This window comes from Artemia sp. Qi Xiang Cuo, chromosome 19, assembly GCF_049724085.1.
Source record: "Artemia sp. Qi Xiang Cuo chromosome 19, ASM4972408v1, whole genome shotgun sequence".
Taxonomy (NCBI): domain Eukaryota; kingdom Metazoa; phylum Arthropoda; class Branchiopoda; order Anostraca; family Artemiidae; genus Artemia; species Artemia sp. Qi Xiang Cuo.
This window is the reverse complement of record NC_142812.1, coordinates 29,738,744-29,757,645: the sequence shown is the minus strand read 5'-3', so window position 1 is coordinate 29,757,645 and position 18,902 is coordinate 29,738,744. Positions and strand designations below refer to the sequence as shown.

The 18,902-nt window shown below is 38.0% G+C and overlaps 1 protein-coding gene across 3 annotated transcripts in view; it reads right to left on the bottom strand.

Moving 5' to 3' along the window:
- LOC148940710 (ectopic P granules protein 5 homolog) overlaps positions 1–18,902 on the bottom strand; it is a 49,928-nt gene that overhangs the window by 18,574 nt on the left and 12,452 nt on the right. For 2 of the 3 annotated variants that reach the window (XM_089104881.1, XM_089104882.1), the window contains exon 2: positions 2,300–2,387. The exons of the other annotated variant lie outside the window; for it this stretch is intronic. In XM_089104881.1, the coding sequence (XP_088961007.1) occupies positions 2,300–2,344 (45 nt within the window). In that variant the 5' untranslated portion in view covers positions 2,345–2,387. The remainder of the gene's footprint in view (positions 1–2,299; positions 2,388–18,902) is intronic. 3 annotated transcript variants of the gene reach the window in all.

The following is an 18,902-nucleotide window of genomic DNA, read 5'->3' as shown; positions in this document are numbered from 1 at the left end:
TAATGGTAATTCTTCCACTACTTTGCCTATATTGAAGGGTGTCCCACAGGGCTCTGTGCTTGGACCACTTCTGTTTTTAATTTACATTAATGATCTTGTTGATGGTCTTCATCCCCTTGTGCACCCTATTCTTTTTGCTAATGACAGTAACTTTTTCATTGATGCAGTGGACTTGCCATCTGCCACTTCCCTAGCTCAAGGTCTTCTTGATAAAGTAAAAGATTGGTGCTGGTCAAATGGTATGACTCTCAACAGCCAAAAAAGTGCCATTGTACACTTCAGGACCCCTTATTCGTATGAGAGACGTAAGGGAGCCAATCATCCTGACTTATGGGAATGATGTTATACCGCAAGCTGCTATGGTGAAATTTCTAGGTGTGTATCTTGACTGTTTTCTCTCTTTTAAACCTCATATAACTCACACCCGTTCCCTCATCTTCCGCCAGTCTTCAATGTTGCACCGGGTTAACTCATTTCTTTCCCCAGGTATTATGCTTTCTCTTTGTTATGCTTTTATTTTTCCTTACCTTTCTTATTGCTGCTCTGTCTGGGGTAATACTAATAAATCTCTTCTCTGCTCACTTCAAAGAGCCCAAAACAGGGCAGTGAAGGCTACTTTTCTTTTCCCCCGGCTTTACCCTTCCTCTGATCTTTATAATGATACTCGGATAGCTCCGCTGGATCGTATTGTGGGTAAAAGTAATCTTTATTTAGCGCATTCTGCTTTTCTAGGTACACTTCCACCTCCTCTGCAGCAATTTTTTTCACGGACAGGCTCAGGTAGGTACTCTACTTTTTTACGTAGTTCTTCTCGTAGACTTATTTTGCCCAAACGTTCATCTACAGAAGCCCAGAGGTCTCCTGTTTATAAATCAATTCAGTTATGGAATTCAATCCCACCAGATGCCCTGTTATTTCTGTCTGCAAAGGCAGTTATTCGTCGTGTCTTTTCAGTTTAGTAATTTCTCTCTCCTTCGTTTATTTTTTCTGTTTTCTCTTTTCCTAGTGTTTCTCCTTTTTGTGTTTTTCCCTTATATATCGTTATTATTATATCTTTTTCTTTTTTTTTTATTTACTGTATGGTAGTGTTTATTCTCTTTAATCTTTATTTCATATATATTGTTTGATTTAGAGTAATATTTATGGTTGTTTTAGTGCTTTGTTTTGTTGTAAGGCCCACAACAAGCCAAGCTTCTTGGGCCGAATAATTTTTCTTTACGTTAGTAATAGAGTCTAATATTAATAAAATGATTGATCGATTGATTGATTGATTAGCTTACGAAACACCTAACAAAGACAAACCAATGGAATAAAAGCATGCTTATTAACACGGAGGTATAGGATTAATTTTTCTTCTTCTCTTTGATCAGACTGATGATTAATTGTTTCAAATATACTGACACATAAAAAGCAAATTCTTGAGCACAATTCAATTTTTAACACGACAATGAAAACAGAAAACTGTCCAAAACGTACTTTGATTCCAAAGTACAAATGGCACATTAACCTTTAGGAGGTTTGAGGGGTAAGCAGCCGCACCCATAGTTGTGGTAATTTCTGCACCTTTAAGTTTGATTTGGTTATTCATTTTAATTTATTTTTGTTTAAAGCTTGACTTATTTCGTTTGATTTTTGCTCCGTTTAGGTTCTACTATAGCCTAACTCTTTACAGTTATTTAAGAACTTCTATGTAAAAGGTTTTTTAAATAGGTTTCATTACAAAGTTTGTAATTTCTTAATAAACTTATTTCTGTACTCGATTTCTTTACGTTTCTGCACTAAAATGAAAACCCTATAAAGCAAACACTGACTATCCTTAAAAATTTAGGCATCAACTCAGAACGCAAACAGATCAATTTGATTAAACAACCACTTCAAGGTTACAAGTTACCAGGTTACTTAACCTGTCATGAAAAAAAACTTATACTGCAAAATACGTTTGAAAAATATAAATTCCTTATTAAATCTATCTTAAGCGAGATTCGTGTCACTGGCATCCCCCCCTCCCCTCCAAAAAAAACTTATTTCTTATCCGTGTGTAAAGGGAAATGCTTTCACTATGCAGTAAAACAATTTTTTCAAAAATATCTTTTTACTGGAATTTTAACTTTAAGTCCTTACTTGCAAAGCTTCCCATAAATATAAGGCATTCAAACTATTTACTTTGGACCAAAACGAAAAGGAAACACCCACAAATGACAAATTTTCAAAGAAATTAGATATTTTATGTACAGTCAGTCATTTTTTTTATACCCTTCTCTCTTTTCTCTCACTAGTGTGCATACAAAAAAAAATGTACCTTCTTAGTCTTATTTGCTTTCTTTCCCTTTCGCACCTTTTCCATTTTGGATTCTTCAATATGTAGCCAGGCAAGCAGATTTATTATCCTAAGAAATAAAGAATATAATTTCTTAGGACAAACAATATATTGAATTAAACATGTCTCCATATATTATAGTGCGCATAGAGAACCAACCCTTTTGGAAAAGGATGTCAAGAGTGTTTTTCGAAAAGGAAGAACTAAAACATAAAAAGTCCGATTTTTACAAATACTTTTCAAGTTTCCCAGGAAGTTCTAAGCAGTGGTAATTCACAAGCATGAAATAGAAATTAATAAAACATCCTTACAGCTATTGAGCTTGTTAGAAGGGCAGGCAAGAACCTACATTGTATGAAAGAAACTATAGGCTACACTTAGAAAAAAAAAGTTTTGACACTTTTCTTTTGAAACGGCATTAGCATAAATACCAAGTTTTTTTTTATCTAACCCTCTTTCCCCCCTAGCCCCACCAGAAAAAAACAATAAGTCAGGAACAACATTAACTCTTGTTAATTTATGATATCTGTTACAAATATTCTGACCATATGGAAGCATTATGCATATGAGCTGAGTCAAAATTTTACAGGTCGAAGGATTCATGGGATTTGAAATCAGTTTTTTTTTGGAAAGTTCTTTACACGACTTAGGTACTCAAATTTAGACTGGAATTGTTATGCTTTTTACGCCAAAGGTCTACAATCTATATTACCTAAGGTCATTCTATCAATTATGAGTTCAAGTGTCCTGGCTTATTAAGAGAACTAAAAATCATCCACTATGCAAATATTATGATTGTTTATGTGACATGGCTCGAGACTATACAAAATATTTCATGATTCACTTTTTGTTGATCACAACATTTATAATTGCTGCTTTTCACAATACAATCGACTCTCGCTGACTCGAAATTCACGGGACCATGGTTTTTCTTCGAGTTACGTATAGTTTGACTTATAGAGGTCATTCTACACAAAATCCGACTTACAGAGGTATAAAATCATTAAATTACTCCCTATAGCCACTACAAATATAAGAATAACTTTATTAGAGTAGGCTATTATAGACTTGACTTTCAAATGTCAATAATAAATTTAGTTTGCTAAGAGATAAACATCTGAACATTAACAGAATCATCACATAAGGATGACTAAAAAAATATAACAAGAAACTAAAAAAAAAATTCGCTACATATGTCTGGGTTATGGTTATAAAACCCTACTTCCCCAACTCTTTTAGCATGATTTTAATTCTGATGAACAAACAGATTTCAGTTGATATTACCCTAATAACTAAACAGATATTATGGAGATGAATAGCTTTTCATGATGTCAGAGGCAATATTATAGCATTTTCTATAGTAAAGAGCCATAAGGCTTCAATTAATTATCATTATTTTTTCCAGCAGCACTTCATATGGAAGTAGCGGTCGTATAAACTTTGAAGGGGGCTCATTCGATTGGCAATTGAAAAATCTAGCGCCATTTTTAGAAGTCAAAAGTGATGATAGGGAAAACAGCGCCCCTCCCACGCCCTTTTTCCCCAAAATGCATCCAATCAAAATTTTGAGATAGCCACTCTGTTCAAAATAGTCCAAAGATAAAATAAATACAAACCAAAGGTTGACAAATCACCCCGCAGCCCCCAGGACAAGAACTGTAAGTTGTGCAAGCTGCCACCTGCTAACCTAAAAGGTTTTTATTGGGAAAAAAGAGCATGGTTGATCCTGGATCTCCAAAAAAGCTTACAATATTAAGGTGAAACTTCAAGAAAATATTGAGAGGGATGTCAAAGCAAATTAAAAACACTATGTGCTTGCTGGTTGTGAAAAAGAAATATCAGCAATATATAAGGAACGGCTGAGGGGATTAAGTTCAAACTTTCAAGACATGTTGGGGGGTGTTGAAGAATGATTGGAGGGCAACCACCCCCCTTTTCCTCCTCTTTAGGTTCCTCCTCTCCTCAACACAGATTGAAATTTGTAATTATCATTTTATTCAAAGTAGTCAAAAGACCTAATTGCTATGCCTCTTGATATGTCATGTCCCCAACAGCCTCAGGGCAAGGATTGTAAATTATACAATTTGTCCATTGCTTAAATGCAAGATTTATCATTAGGAAAAGGGGAAGGTTTGAATCTGAGTGTATCCAAAAAGGCGAAGGGTATTAAGCTGAAACTTTGGAGAATGTTGAGGGGTATCTTAAACTATGTGCATCTGGTTTATCAAAGAGGCAGATCTGCAATATCTTAAGAAAGCCTGAAGGTATTAAGCTTAAATTTTCAGAACATGTTAAGGGAGATGTTTCAAAGTGGTTGGAAGGCTGCCAGCCCCCTCTCATGCCCTGTTTAGCTGAAATCCCCCCAAAAACATTCAATCAGAATTTCAAAATGGTCATCTTGATCAAAATAGTCTAAAGGTAAAATGCTTGGGCCTATGGGGATGACATAACCCCGCACAGCTTTGGAGAGGGATGTCAAACAAAATTAAAACATACTATGTGCATGTTGGTTGCACAAAGGCGTATAAACGGTGTGAAATGAATGGCTGAGGGTATTTAGAAAATATATTTCTTATATTGTTTCCTTTCATTGCCGAATTCGGTGATTTAGCATGTCTTTTTTATTCCTGTAGGAAACCGAATTCGGTAGATTCGTAGTACCGTCGCATTTGTTGTGATTTAGCATGTTTATATAGTTCCCATTCTGGTATTGATTTCATTAGATTCGGTAGCCTCATCACATTCAATCTATCATTTTTTTCAAATTCGGTGATTTAGCGCAGTTTTTTGGTTGCCGCTAGTAACCAAATTCGATAGATTGTCCAGAAGAAAAATGATAATTTGTAGCACTGACAGGATAATCATTTTCAATCTTTTACACCAAGTGTAATCGTAACCAAAAGTAGATCATCGGCACCATAGATTCAGGCCTGTCCAAGTGACACATTAGCAAAACTTTTTTAGCTGCAAAAGCCCAAAAATATATTTTACATTATTGGCTTCTTGGAAACCTTCTTAGTTAGAATTGTTGATTCTGAACTGAAGCTTTCGTTGGCATCTTAGAACAAGAATTGACTTGGAAAAAGAAAAACAACTGGGAAATAAAATTGACTTAGAATAATATTTAGAAAGAATATTTAGCAAGCTCAAGTTGTTGAAAACTGTTCTTAGATTCTACTATGAATGGAACAAAAATTGTTCACCTGCTGACACTAACCTGTGAAAGTAATTTTTTGGATCAGTGTGACCTGTCTCTAATTCTTCAAAACTAGAAAGGAATGAAAACATGGTGAATTCCTCCATAATTATGGTTTTAGACATATTATGTGATCTCTGGCATGTTTGACCCTAGGTCTAAAAAAAGGCAAAGGGCGTTAAGGTAAAAATTTTGGAAAATGTTGAGGTGTCAAACAAAATAAAAGCACACTACATGCAGGAGGGTAGTGAAAAGGGCATAACAGCAATACCTAGGAAATTGCTAAGAGCATGAAGCTGAAACTTTAAAGGCACGTTGACAGGGATGATGAAAAAGGAACAGTGGGCAACCAGCCCCAACCGCCTCTTGCCCTTTTAGATGCCTCACTGAAAACTGATAGAAATCTTAAAAAGCCATGTTATTCAAAATAGTCAAAAATACTTATAGCTATTTCTCCAGGGATGTCATACTCCTACATCCCACAGGGCAAGGAATGCAAACTATCCAATCTGTGCTTTTTTACATGCAGGACATTTCATAGTGAAAGGGGATAATGTTTGATCCCGGGTGTGTCTGAAAAGGCTAAGGTTATTAAAGGTTATTTTTTCAGGAATATTGATGGGTATTTTTAGCTAAATCAAAAGACACTATCTCTATCTGAGTGACCAAAAAGGCGTATCTGCAATATCTTAGGAACGTGTAAGGGTTTTAACTTAAAACTTTCAGGTCCACTACTACTAATACCATTGTAGCTCCAAATGGAACTGGTTGCACCTGTGAGTGTGACTACTTCTAACTGCAAAAACTTGTGACTGTGACTCTAACTGCTTGCAGCTGGTACTCCAATTACCTGTGACTACTTTTGGTGAATATTGAACAAAATCAGAACACACAATATGCATGTTGAATGTCAGAAGGGCACACCAGCAATATGTCAGGAATGGCTGAGGGTATTAAGTTGAACCTTCTGGAGCATGATCAACAGTTCTTGAACTTTCAGGGAATGCTGAAAGGGATGTCTAAACTAAATAAAAAGACAAAATATCCATCCAGGTTATCAAAAGGGTGTATCTGTAACATCTTAGGAGCAGCAAAAGATATTAACCTCAGAATTTCAGGGCACTGTTGCTACTACTACTACTTCTGTGGCTGCAACTGCAAACACATACAACTTTGACTATTTGCAATTGCAACTACGACTACTTGGGACTACTTGCAACTTCAACTACATTCACTCAAGATTGGGACTGTGGCCACTATGTGCATTCAGGTTATCAAAAGGGTATATCTCCAATGTCTTAGGAGTGGCTGAAAGAAATAACTTTATATTTTCATGACCAGTATTGCTTCTACTACAGTGACTGCAATTGCAACTACTTCTGACTGCAACTATTTACAACTGTGACTAAAACTACTTGGGACTACTTGCAACTGCAACTACTTACGCCAGTAGCTGTCACTATTTGTATCTGCTAATGTAGCTATTTGCAACTTTGGTTATTTGTGACTATAACTACTCGTGACTACAAATGCTAGAGAATCTGACTATTTGTGACTGTGACTAAGGCTACTTGCAACTGTGACATTGACCATTTGCAACTACGACTGCTTACAACTGCCACTATTTGCAACTGTTACAACTGTAGACCATTATTACTTCTGGCTGTGACTACCAGGGGCTGTGAGTACGTATGCCTGCAAATAATTGTGACTGAGACTATTTGAAATCACAACAACAAACGACTTCGACTACTTAGGACCAAAAATGTGGATGCAACTTGAATAATACTGTGGCTACTTGTTACTGTGACTGCAACTACAAATGTGACAATTTGTGACTACATGTGGCACAACTTGTGGCTGCAACTGTTAATACTATTACAACTAAAACTATTGAACTGAATCAAAAGGGTTTAACTGCATCCTTCTTCTCAAAACGGCAAAGTGCATCAAGGTTGTCAAAAGGTCTTATCTGCAACATCTCACAAATGGCCAAGATTTTAAAACTGTAAATTTCATTGAACATGGAGGAGGATGTTGTAAAAAAAAAAAAAAAAAAAAAAAAGACCAGGTGCATCCAAGTCGTCAAAAGGGCATACCTGAGCATATCTGTATTTATCTCAGGAATGACTATCAGTAAAAATTTGAAATTTTCATGGAAAAAGGAGGATAAGGGGGGATATTAAACAAAGTCAAAAGACGCTATATACATCCTGCTTGTCAAAACAGCCTATATTAAATATTTCAAGAGCAGCTAGGGGGATGTTGAACTTAAGGACACTATGTACATCCCAGTTATTCCTTAGAAGTAGCTACAATCTCTCAGAAACAGCCAAGATTACTAGGTTGAAAATTTCAGGAAATGGATGGGATGTAGAACTAAATCAAAAGTTACCATATGTATTTTTTTTTTTTTTTGTCAAAATGGCATGCCCGGTGTATATCAGGAATAGGTAAGGGTATTAAGCTGAAACTTTAAAAGTTGAGGGGAGTGTTAAACTTAATCAAAATACAACTATATGCATCCGGGTTGTCAAAAGCACATATGTGAATCACAGTTGTCAAAAGCGCATAAGTGCAATATCTGAGGATCATTTGGCAAATTGCATTTAGTTAAAAATTTCAAGGAATTTTAAGTTCAATCAAAAGATTGAATGGCGTGTGAAATATCTCAAGAACAGTTAAGGGTATTAAGTTGAAGATTCCAGAGAATGTTGAGAGGGATTTTGAGCTCAATCAAAAGATACTAAATGTATCCCAGTTGTCAGAATATTATGTCTACAATATCCCACAAACAGATGATGATATTTGTTGAAACTTTCAGGGAATGTTGAAATAAATCAAAATACACTAATTAAAACTAGTAAATTAGAATCAGATATTTTGATTCTTAAGCTAGAGACATAAAAAGCTGGAGAAATATTTATTATGCCTATATTAACCAATAGCAAGACTTTGGTAATGTAAAACTACAGTAGACAGAATATACCAGTAAGCTTATCGCAGATCATTTCTGGTCTTCGTGAACAAAAAGCTCCTCCTACTTATTTCTGCCTTAGCTTGTCTCGCTTGTCTAGCTTGTTTCTGCATTAGCTTTATTTCCGTTTGTTTCAATGCACTTTGATGGAAACGGTCCGAAAGAGACAAACCTGTATAGCATGTCTAACATGTTTATATCTGCCAAAACGTTCTCCGGAGCACTCACACCCCGGTCCGGGTTTTTATAATGGATGAGATAGAGAATGATCATACTGGATAATATATGAACTGTGTGTAAAACCAACAAAAATTAAAAAATAAAATTCTGAAAAGGAGTTTTAAAAGAAAATTTAAGAGCCCTGGAAAGAATTAATGAACACAAACTGAATATTTAATACATAATCCAATCTGTTATTGAGATACTGTAGATACATTATTTTGAAAAACTATGTACAAACAATAGCTTTTGATTAACCTTTCTATATCACTATGCATAAATTCTAAGGCCTAGTAGGGCTTATAGAACAAAACTTATAGATGGACCAGAGAAACCCCCCCCCCAAGTTGAAATTCAAGGTCCACTTGGCTCTCTTGGTTTCATAAGCCAAAGATATCAAAATTAAAATATTTTTTTCTCTGGAACCATCTTAGGTCTGACCTGTTCATGCCTGGAAATTGCAATTTTTTATTGTTTCTATCTCTGTTTCACATTATGAAGTTCTTAGGGTGCCATATTTTTGTCAATGTTTTGATACTGCACCATGAAAATAGATGAACAAACTAATCAGGCTAGTTAAACTTGGTAACACTATTTTTGAATGTAAATTTCAAACATTTGTAATGGCCTATATTTATTTCCTAAGACAACTACACCTTCTAATAAAAGCTATAACTTCTTATGCTTCTTTGTACTATATATAACCACGCCACTAACAATCTAATTTAATATATTGGTGTTTGTAGGACTTTAACTATGCATCTTATCAGGGGGGCCTGGAGGAGGAGCATTTAGGAGATGTTCTTGCAAACCTCCAGTTAAGGTTTTTGGATTGTAATTATTACAAGTTTTTGGATGTAATTATCTTCTTGTGTGTCTTTCGTGCTGAAGACGCCTTGTTTGTATACAAGCGAAATATCCGCGTTGTTTTTGTTGTTTTCTTTTCTCTCCACTGGCCACAGTCTCGTTTGTTTGTTTGTTTTTTGAGATGTTTCTCTTTGTTGGTTTTTACTTTCAAGATTTCCCACTTAAGAAAAGGCACCAAAAGTATTGTTTTCAGTACTACAAGTATATGTCACTTACGAATGTTAGAAATGACAAAAAGCACATAGGTATGAGCAAAAGTTTTCAAATGAGCCATTAAAAATCCCTCTAAGAAGTTCTGGTAGCCCACTAGCCTCAGCTTTTCCACTGGAGACATGGCACCAAAAGTGTTATTTTTAGTGCCATTTGGAACTTTCAGGTGGTGGAATTTATAGGAAGAACATAAATATGAGCAATATCTTTTATATGAGTTATAAAAATCTGTCTACAATGTTCTGATAGTCTGCTAGTGCCACTACTTCAGAAATGGCACAAAAAATTCCATTTTAGTGCCATATGGCACTAGCAGATGGCTGAATTTATAAAAAGCACGTAGATATAAGAAATAGATTTTGAATGAGCCATTAAGCATCTCTTTATAATGTTCTGGTAACCCGCTAGGCCTGAAAAAAAAATAGGAGACAGATTAGTGCTACTAATGCAAAAAAAAAAATTCCTTGTTGTTCCAGAAGGGGGACTATAAGTTCCCTGTATGAGGTTTTCGACCATGCTGATTCAAATGGTACACTTTTATTTTGATCTGACGCCATTTTCGAGGGGTTTCAGGCTCTTTTTCGAAATCACCATAAATTTCTTTTTGCAATAAACTTACTTTTAAGACAAACCGAAATAATTGTTACCATTCCTAAATCAATGTCAGATGACATTTTTTTCACTAGGCATTTTTTTTTTTTTCAAAACGCGTTTTTTAACTTTTAGTTACTATGGGCTGTGGCTCACTCTTTACTATGTTGCAGCTACGGCTGCAACCATGATATAAGTAAGTATTTTAGAATGTTTTAAACTTATTTCCTGGATTTTATAGTGTTTCCTACTGAAGACTGGGAATGCTAAATTGATACCTAAGTCAGGATTGAGCTAAGATATTAGGCTTTAAACTCTTTTTTGTTCCTTATTTGACCATCATATCTATTTCTTAAGGTTCATTTTTATAACACAAAGATTGTAAAGGGTTTTTGAAAATCAGTACCCTTTGGAGGAGAAAGGGGTGGAGATATGTATTTCAAGGTACTCTCCCAGGGGTTATTAAGACAATTGTTTCAGTTCTGAGAGTTTCATTCACCTTCCTCAACTACTTCCTAAGATAGGCGGATGTCCTTGATCTAGGATTTTACCATGTAAGCTCCTCTTAAATTAATTCAAATAATCTGATTTATATGTAACCTGAAACCCTTTAAAAATGACCTCACAGCAAAACTGATGTCATTTTTGAGGGGTTGCCAGGGCTTGGAATGGTTCCTGCTCATTAGAAAAGGGACTTGACGACCTGTCAAGGGACTTTTAGGGGTGAAAAAAGGAAACAAAGTGTGAAGAGATTTTGATTGCCAATCATGGTCAAAACATTCCTTTTCTCATGAATCAGAAACGGTGGCAAAGTCACCCTAAGAATCATTATATTCATGAGTCTCAGAAGGAACTCATTTTCCCCGGGCAATTGTCTTTGTTTTCCTATTTTGTTTTTGTTCAAACTTTCAGTTACGTTGATTTAAAACAAAAATAGAAAAGCAACTTAAAGACTAGTAATAAGTAAAAACAATCCATAAGACTTCAGCTTGCAAGCTAACTTATTCACTTCTTTGAGGTTGGTGAACTTGCTTATCAGGTCGAACTTCCTCTTTTACATGTCCCTTTCTGCCCGCTCTTTTTCTTATGTTTTTTTTTGTGTGTGTTCATGCGTTTTCATGGCACTCTCTATAATGGAATTTACCAAGGCAATGTGCACAGAATCATTTGAGCCACTACTCTGTATAAGGAATTGGTGGCCTATTTCAAGAGGGCATCAACAATTACTCGTTTTGGCTCTTCAGAGGCCTGCTTTTCTTGCAATGATTCCTCAAGTCTATCTAGCTCCTTTTTTTGCTAGAGATGTCAACGAGGTTCAGCTCCCTTTCTTTCTCTTAGTCTTGAATGCTTTGTTCAGCAGATTGTTCTTTTGCCTTGCTCTCCATGTAGTCTCGGTATTTTGACCAGGCTTGACTTACTTTGACTTATGTCTCCTGCCGGGCGCTGCTCGGCGTAGACAGTGACGTCTGCCTCCTCCATCCACTTCGGTCCATGGCAAGCGTTTGCACATCGCTCAACCTGATATTTGCCATCGTCAGGAACTCGGACAGGCTGTCAGACCGTCGTTTCTTCGGTCGGCCGCAAGGTCGCTTCCAACCGGCTTTGACAGGGTCGAAGTCATGGATCGTTTTCGCAGGTATGTGTGGAGGCACTCGAAGTAGGTGTCCGAACCATCGTAGTGTTCGCTCGGCTGCTTGGGTGGAAAACCGAGACTGCTTGGTGTGCTGCAGCAGCTTCTCATTGCTGACGAAGTCAAACCATCGTAGACCTTTGATCCTCCTCAGGCTCTTCGTCTGAAAGACATCAATTGCCTTGAGGGGTGTGGCTGAAGCTTGCCACGTCTCAGCTCCAAAGAGCATCATAGAGCTGACGAGGGCGTTGAAAATCTGCAGCTTCGTTGTGCGATTGATGTTCGGTTTTCGCCAGAGGTGACGGTTCAGTCTGCCCATGCCAGAAGACGCTTTGGATATTCTCGCTTGTAGTTCAGAAAGAAGCGAGCCATCTGAAGAAATTATGGAGCCCAAGTAGGTGAACCTTTGGACAACTTCGATGCTAGTGGTGCTATGCAGGCTAACTGAAGGATTGGCAGCAGGAGAGGATGGGTCTATGGCCATAATTTTCGTTTTAGTCCAGTTTATCTGCAGTCCTACTTTTGCAGCCTCTTCTCATAGGATTCGAAGCGCTTCCAGCAACTGCTCCATGGAGTCCGCCAGAATGGCCAAGTCATCAGCAAAATCAGCATCTGTAATGACACGATCTCCAAACTTGAGTCCAAAGCTGAGACGTGAAGTAGTCCTTGTCATAACGTAGTCTATGATGACATTGAAGAGCTCTGGGGCAACTGCACATCCTTGGCGCACTCCTGTCGTGATTTGGAAGAACGGGCTGCGGCGGCCGTTCACTTGAACACAGCTCTCCGTCCTATGGTGTAGAGCTTTGAAGAGTCTGCAGTATTTCTCAGGGAGGCCTGTCGATTCTAGAATCCGCCAAAGAGCTTCTCGGTCCACTGAGTCGAACGCAGCACGGAAGTTGACGAAGGTAAAATAAGCTTTTTGTCGGAACTCCGTGGCTTTTTCTATGATTTGTTGGGTCGTAAAAATCTACTCGATGATTGAATGGTCCGACATGAAACCAGCTTGCTCCGGTCGCCGGATTTTACGAATGATATTTCGACATCGATCTAGCAGGACCATTGAGAAAAGTTTTCCCGGGACAGACAGTAGGGTTATTCCACGGTAGTTCGAGCAGTCGCTTCTAGAGCCTTTCCTCTTCCATAAAGGGATAATGACACCCTTCCGCTAATCTTCGGGAATTATCTCGGGTTGCCAGATTGTAGAGAACAGGGTGTGGAGAAACAGGAGCATAACAGGACCTGCATATTTTAGCAGCTCCGAACTCAGGCCACAGATACCGGCAGCTTTATTGTTCTTGAGCCTTTTTACTGCATTTCCAATTTCTGAGGGGCTGAAAGGCTCGTCTGGAGGAGCATCTGTTTCGGATCTAGGACTGACATGTTGGCTGGGACTATCAATAGGAGGCATAGACGGGCTAGTGTTGTTCAGGAGTGAGCAGAAGTGGTCCTTCCACCGATCGAGACAAGAACCCTCATCAGAGAGAAGTGTCCCATCTCTGGATAGGACGGGTCCCAATGCTGGTGTTTTATTTTCTGTGAGATCGCGGAGGTGCTTGAACAGGCTACCCATGTCTTTCTTTTTTACTGCTAGTTCGATTTCATCGGCTTTCCTTGCAACAAACTGAGTTCGGTCTCGGTGAATAAGTCTGTTCCGCACTCCATTGAGCCTTCAATAGGTGGCCATGTCCCCAAGAAGTCTTGCCCTCCGCCTTTGCTCTATGACCTGCCGTGTTTCGTCAGTTAGCCACGATTTCTTCGGGAAACTTCGCTTGCCAAGCACCAGCTGTGCTGCTTCACTGGTCTGCAATTTGAAATACTTCCAGGCGTCTTCGCTGCTGTTGAGTGTGCCAAGGAGTTCAAAGCGATTTGATATCTCAACACTATACTTCCGGCGAGTATCTGGCTCCTTTAGTTTCCCAATATCCGCTGCTACTGGTTTTCTTTCCGATCGCTGTGCATGGAGGCGAAGATGGACATCAGCACACACAAGTCTGTGATCTGCATTTCCGAGCTCTGCTGATCTGTAAGTTCCGCAGTTCTTCAGCGATGATCTCCAGCGTTTAGAAATAATGACGTAGTCAATCATCTTCTTTGTGCGACCGTCGTTACTATACCACGTGTACTGGTGGATAGTCTTACGTTGAAAGTAAGTGTTTGCGATCACAAGTTCTTGGGATCGGCACAGTTCGAGTGGGCGAAGGCCGTTATCGTTCAGTGGGTCGGGGGATACAGGTCCAATTGTGCCACGCCAAACACCCATATCATCTCGCACTGTAGCATTGAAGTCACCGAGAAGAACAGTGTTATCTTGGGGGGAAACTGTTGACAGACATCTGGACAGAGCAGAGTAGAACTCTTCCTTGGTTACGTCGTCGGAATCGTTGGTCGGGGCATAGCACACGAAAATTGTCATCTTACCGTGCTTGTGCCCATAGCGGGCCTTCATTATTCTGTCCGATACAGCTTCGTGCAAGAGTAAGGCCTTTATTGCAAGGCCGTTTAGCGCGAGGTCAACACCATTTCTTCTCATGCTCCCTCCAGACCAGACTAACGAGTGATTATCGCCTATTCGCTCTTCTCCACTTCCAGTAGGACGGGTTTCTGTGAGACCTGCAATCGCCACTTTATTCTTACGAAGTTTTTGAGAAAGTAGGTTCTTTGATGCAGGTGCATTCAGGGTCAAAACATTCCAGGTAGCTATTCGAAGCTCCCTTTTGTCTAGAAGGTTTAGTCTGTCAGTCTTTCTTACATCGTCAGCATGTCCGTTGATGCGCGTAGGTTGAGATCTTAAAAGGAGGTCCAGATCCGAGGCTATGTAGTCACTTTGCTTAGCGCTTATTTTCAGTTGGAGGGGTGCTAGCCCAACCAACCCTAGGCCTGGAATCTGATTAGAGCTAGATTAAGCTAGATACTGAGATTCCTGGGGTGGGCCCCACCCGCCACATGAGGTTGCAGCCACCCTGATCGGAGTGTTTAGTTAGGGGATGACCCCATATCCAGAGGCACGTGGTCAGCAGACAAGGTCTGCATCATTCTGGACGAACTCCAGGCCAACCTAGCCAAAGTCAGCAATTCTTTAGGAATAGGAAACCTTTCTGGTTGGCCTCCATTCGGAGGCGAACCTCCAAATTTCAGTCAAGTTTCATAGCCGAAAACATAGCCTTAATTTCGGCTATGTTTTGGACCAAGACTGTTTCTGGCTGAGCTAAAAAAAATTATAATGTTTTCGCATTCAGCTATTCTTAATTTTATTCAATTAAACATTCGATCGGCTATTGGTGATGAAGTTATGCTTAGTCATGCAGTGGAGTTTTTTCATGAAAATATTGTCAAAGATGCTTTAAAGTTGATTTATGTATCTGAATATATAAAGAGAAAGTTTACGAGTATTTTGTTCTACATATAACTAGAGAGAATTTGAACTTTTGTATTGTTGTAGCATGTAGACCTCCACAGAGCCTGCTCCAAGACTTTATGGACCTAAATGAAGAACAATTAATGAAACTTCCAATTAACTCTATGCCATGTTTTATTATGGGGGATTTTAATATTGACCAGATCAGTCATCTGCTAGCACTGAATTTATTAATAGAAGTTTATCTAATGGGTTTCATCCCTGTATAAATATCCATACAAGAATTACGGGAACATCAGCTAAGCTTCTGGATAACATCCTTTCTAATGTACCCTTGAGTCTTCCCAGGGTCCTTATCAACGATGTATCTGACCACTTTGGAGTTTCAGCTAGCTTTAGAACTGTCACGAAGGTGGTTAAAGGCAAACAATCAAGGATTCCAGTGATCAGTCAAAATGCGATGGTAAAACTTAAAAATGATATAGAAAAGGTGGATTGGTATGATGTTCTAGGCGCAGTTCAGGACGCAAATTCAAAGTTTGTTTTATTTTATGAAAAATTGCAGAGTTTGATAAGTCAAGTAGTCATATTGAAACCGTTTAATAGAAAGCACTCAAGTAAAAAAACCTTGGATTAGTCCTGTGATTTTGAAGCAAATAAATGTAAGAGATAAATTTTTTAGAGCTCAAATAATTAACCCGACACAAGAAAATAAGCAATTATATAAAGTTTATCGAAATAAGTTGAATACAATTTTGAGAAATGAAAAAAAGAAATATTTTGAGAAAAAATTTAAGGAGGTCGAAGGATGCCCTAATAAAAGGGGACTAATAAAAGAAGTGATTTTATTAAAAATAAATAATGTACCTGATGAATTAGTTAGTGTAATGGGAAAGACTTTGAATTCTGAAAAGGACATATGCAATGAACTTCAGAGTTATTTTTCGAATATTGGTCTGAATTTAGCTATGTCAATTGTAAGTGATAGTGGCGATCCAACGTTCGAGTTCTTACAGAGGGACCCCACTGATGTATCTCTTCACCTTAGACTTCTAACGGTTGATGAAATTAAAAAAAATTATTTATGGGTTGGGTGGTAATTTATCTGGTAGCGATCATATTACTCTACAAACACTTAAATGTATTTTTCCTGTTATAGCTGAAGTTTTATGTAGATTAATTAATGAGTGTTTTCGTCAAGAAAATTCCCTGACTTTTAAAGTTGCCCGTATAACCCCAATTCATAAGAGTGGTATTCAAAATGACCCAGGCAACTACAGACCGATATCTGTTTTACCCATCATTTCCCGTGTTTTAGAGAAGTGTTTTAGTACTAGAATGATGAGTTTTTTGGAGGATCATAAGTTACTGGTAGAGACACAATTTGGGTTACGGAGAAAAAGGACAACGGAACAGGCGATGATTTATTTGACAACTATTATTAATGATGTATTAGATAAAGGTTTTAAAATAGGTGCTATATTTTTAGATCTGATGAAACCTTTCGACACTGTGGATCATGAACTTCTACTTGAGAAGTGTGAGGTGTATGGTTTGAGGGGTAAATCATTATATTTTTTAAGAAGTTTTTTAAGTAATCGTTATCAGTATGTCCAACTAAATGATTCTTCTTCCGAAAAAAAGCGTATTGAAATAGGTGTTCCGCAAGGATCAGTTCTCGGTCCTATATTATTCTTGATATTTATTAATGATTTACCAAGTTGTCCAAATAATTTTTGCAATAGAATAAATGAACGAACGGTAAACCCGACTAATGAAACAGTTTCACTCTTTGCCGATGACACAGCAGCCATTAGGACAGCTAAGACAGCGGAGCTGCTGCAGATTTCCATGAAGGAATTAGTTGATAGAAATATAGCATGGCTGAGGTTAAACAAATTAAGGATCAACATGGCTATGTCTAACTTTATTATTTTCTCGCGATCATCAAACTTTTACCCATGGATCTGGATATGCCCAATGGCGTTATAAAACCGACTGCGTCTTTTAAATACCTTGGGATGGTAATTAATGAAACTCTATCTTTTAAGGAACATGTAACTTTAACTAGCAAAATTCTGGCAAGAAATCTCGGTATAATGAAGAAACTCCAACATTTTTTTTCCAAATATGTTCTCCGCCATCTTTATTTTTCTTGAGTGTAGCTGTAAAAACTCTATTTTTCGTGCGTTTGTCTCTCAACTTTGTCCTCTATCCTAAAATAGATAAGAGTTCTTACAAAATCATGCAATATGAATTTTAGCTGGCATATTTCCAAGTATGTCTATTCCAGATATTTACACAACTTTAAAAATTTTGCCGGCTGCAGGCCTTCGTGAATTCTATATATTGTGGTTTATTTTTGGACTGCAGCAGGATGTTCAGCCTCGTTGTTTTGGTGATTTATTGTCCATTTGGTCTACTGTTCATTCTCACGATACAAGGGGTAGCGCGAACTTCTGTGTACCTAGAGGTATATCTTCCCGTTCATGTTTTTCTGTTTTTTATAGAGGTAGGCGGAAATGGAACAGTTTGAATAGTGATATTAAGACCATTGGTGACCCCAATATTTTTAGAAAAATCACTAAGGAACTGCTTTTGTTGAATATGAGTTTTGACTGATTGATTGATTTATTTATTGTTGGGGGTTTTGTTGATATGATGTTCCCACTTTCCCAGAGGAAGTATAATATATGATGTTATTTTGTATTTATTGTTTAATGTGATGGTATTAGTGTTGTCGGTGGCCAAGTGTTCTTTGTTCTAAGGATTTTGTTTTCTCTACCTCCCCCACAGACAAGCTTTTCTTTTTAGGGGAGGAAGCAATAATTTTTTGTTGATATGTTTTTTTCAATAAATCCTTCTTCTTCTTATGGGCAGAAATATATCCTAGTAGCAAAACAGCACAAAGGAGACAAGGTGATAATAACTCCACTTGGCATGTGAAAGATATGATTGATTTGCTTCGAAAGTGCGAAAATGAGGAGCTAACAGAGCCAACGTACGTAATTATTTCACCCACTGAAGTGCCTATAATTCCTGCTGTTGCTTATCATAAACTTGCTTCCAAAATTTGTGCTCTGGATAGTACCCTTAACTTCTTCAAAGAAAAGGTAACAGCTTATGATTTGAATTTTGAAATTATGAGGCGATAATTTTTAAGGCACGTGAAGGTGTCATCGACACCTTGCTGTGAAAATTACCTTTGCTGATGGCGTAGCCCAGAGTAATAGCCTGCGACTCGGGCTCAAGGTGGGTTATGAATCATTCGGGGTCTCTGAATTCCTGCGGCCACCCCGTTGCTGTCATAATTGTCGATTTCACAACCACGTGAAAACCAAATGCGATAAGCCAACAAAATGTAGCCGCTGTGCCGGCTCTCATGTATCATCCCGTGATTCCCCCTTTGTGCTTGATCCAAAATGCGCTAATTCTGAGGGTAATCACGCATCATATAGCCTAAAATGTCGTATTCTGCGTGATGTCCTGAGCAAACGTGTGATTCGGAAATTAGTGTCGAATTGTCCGTCTCAATCT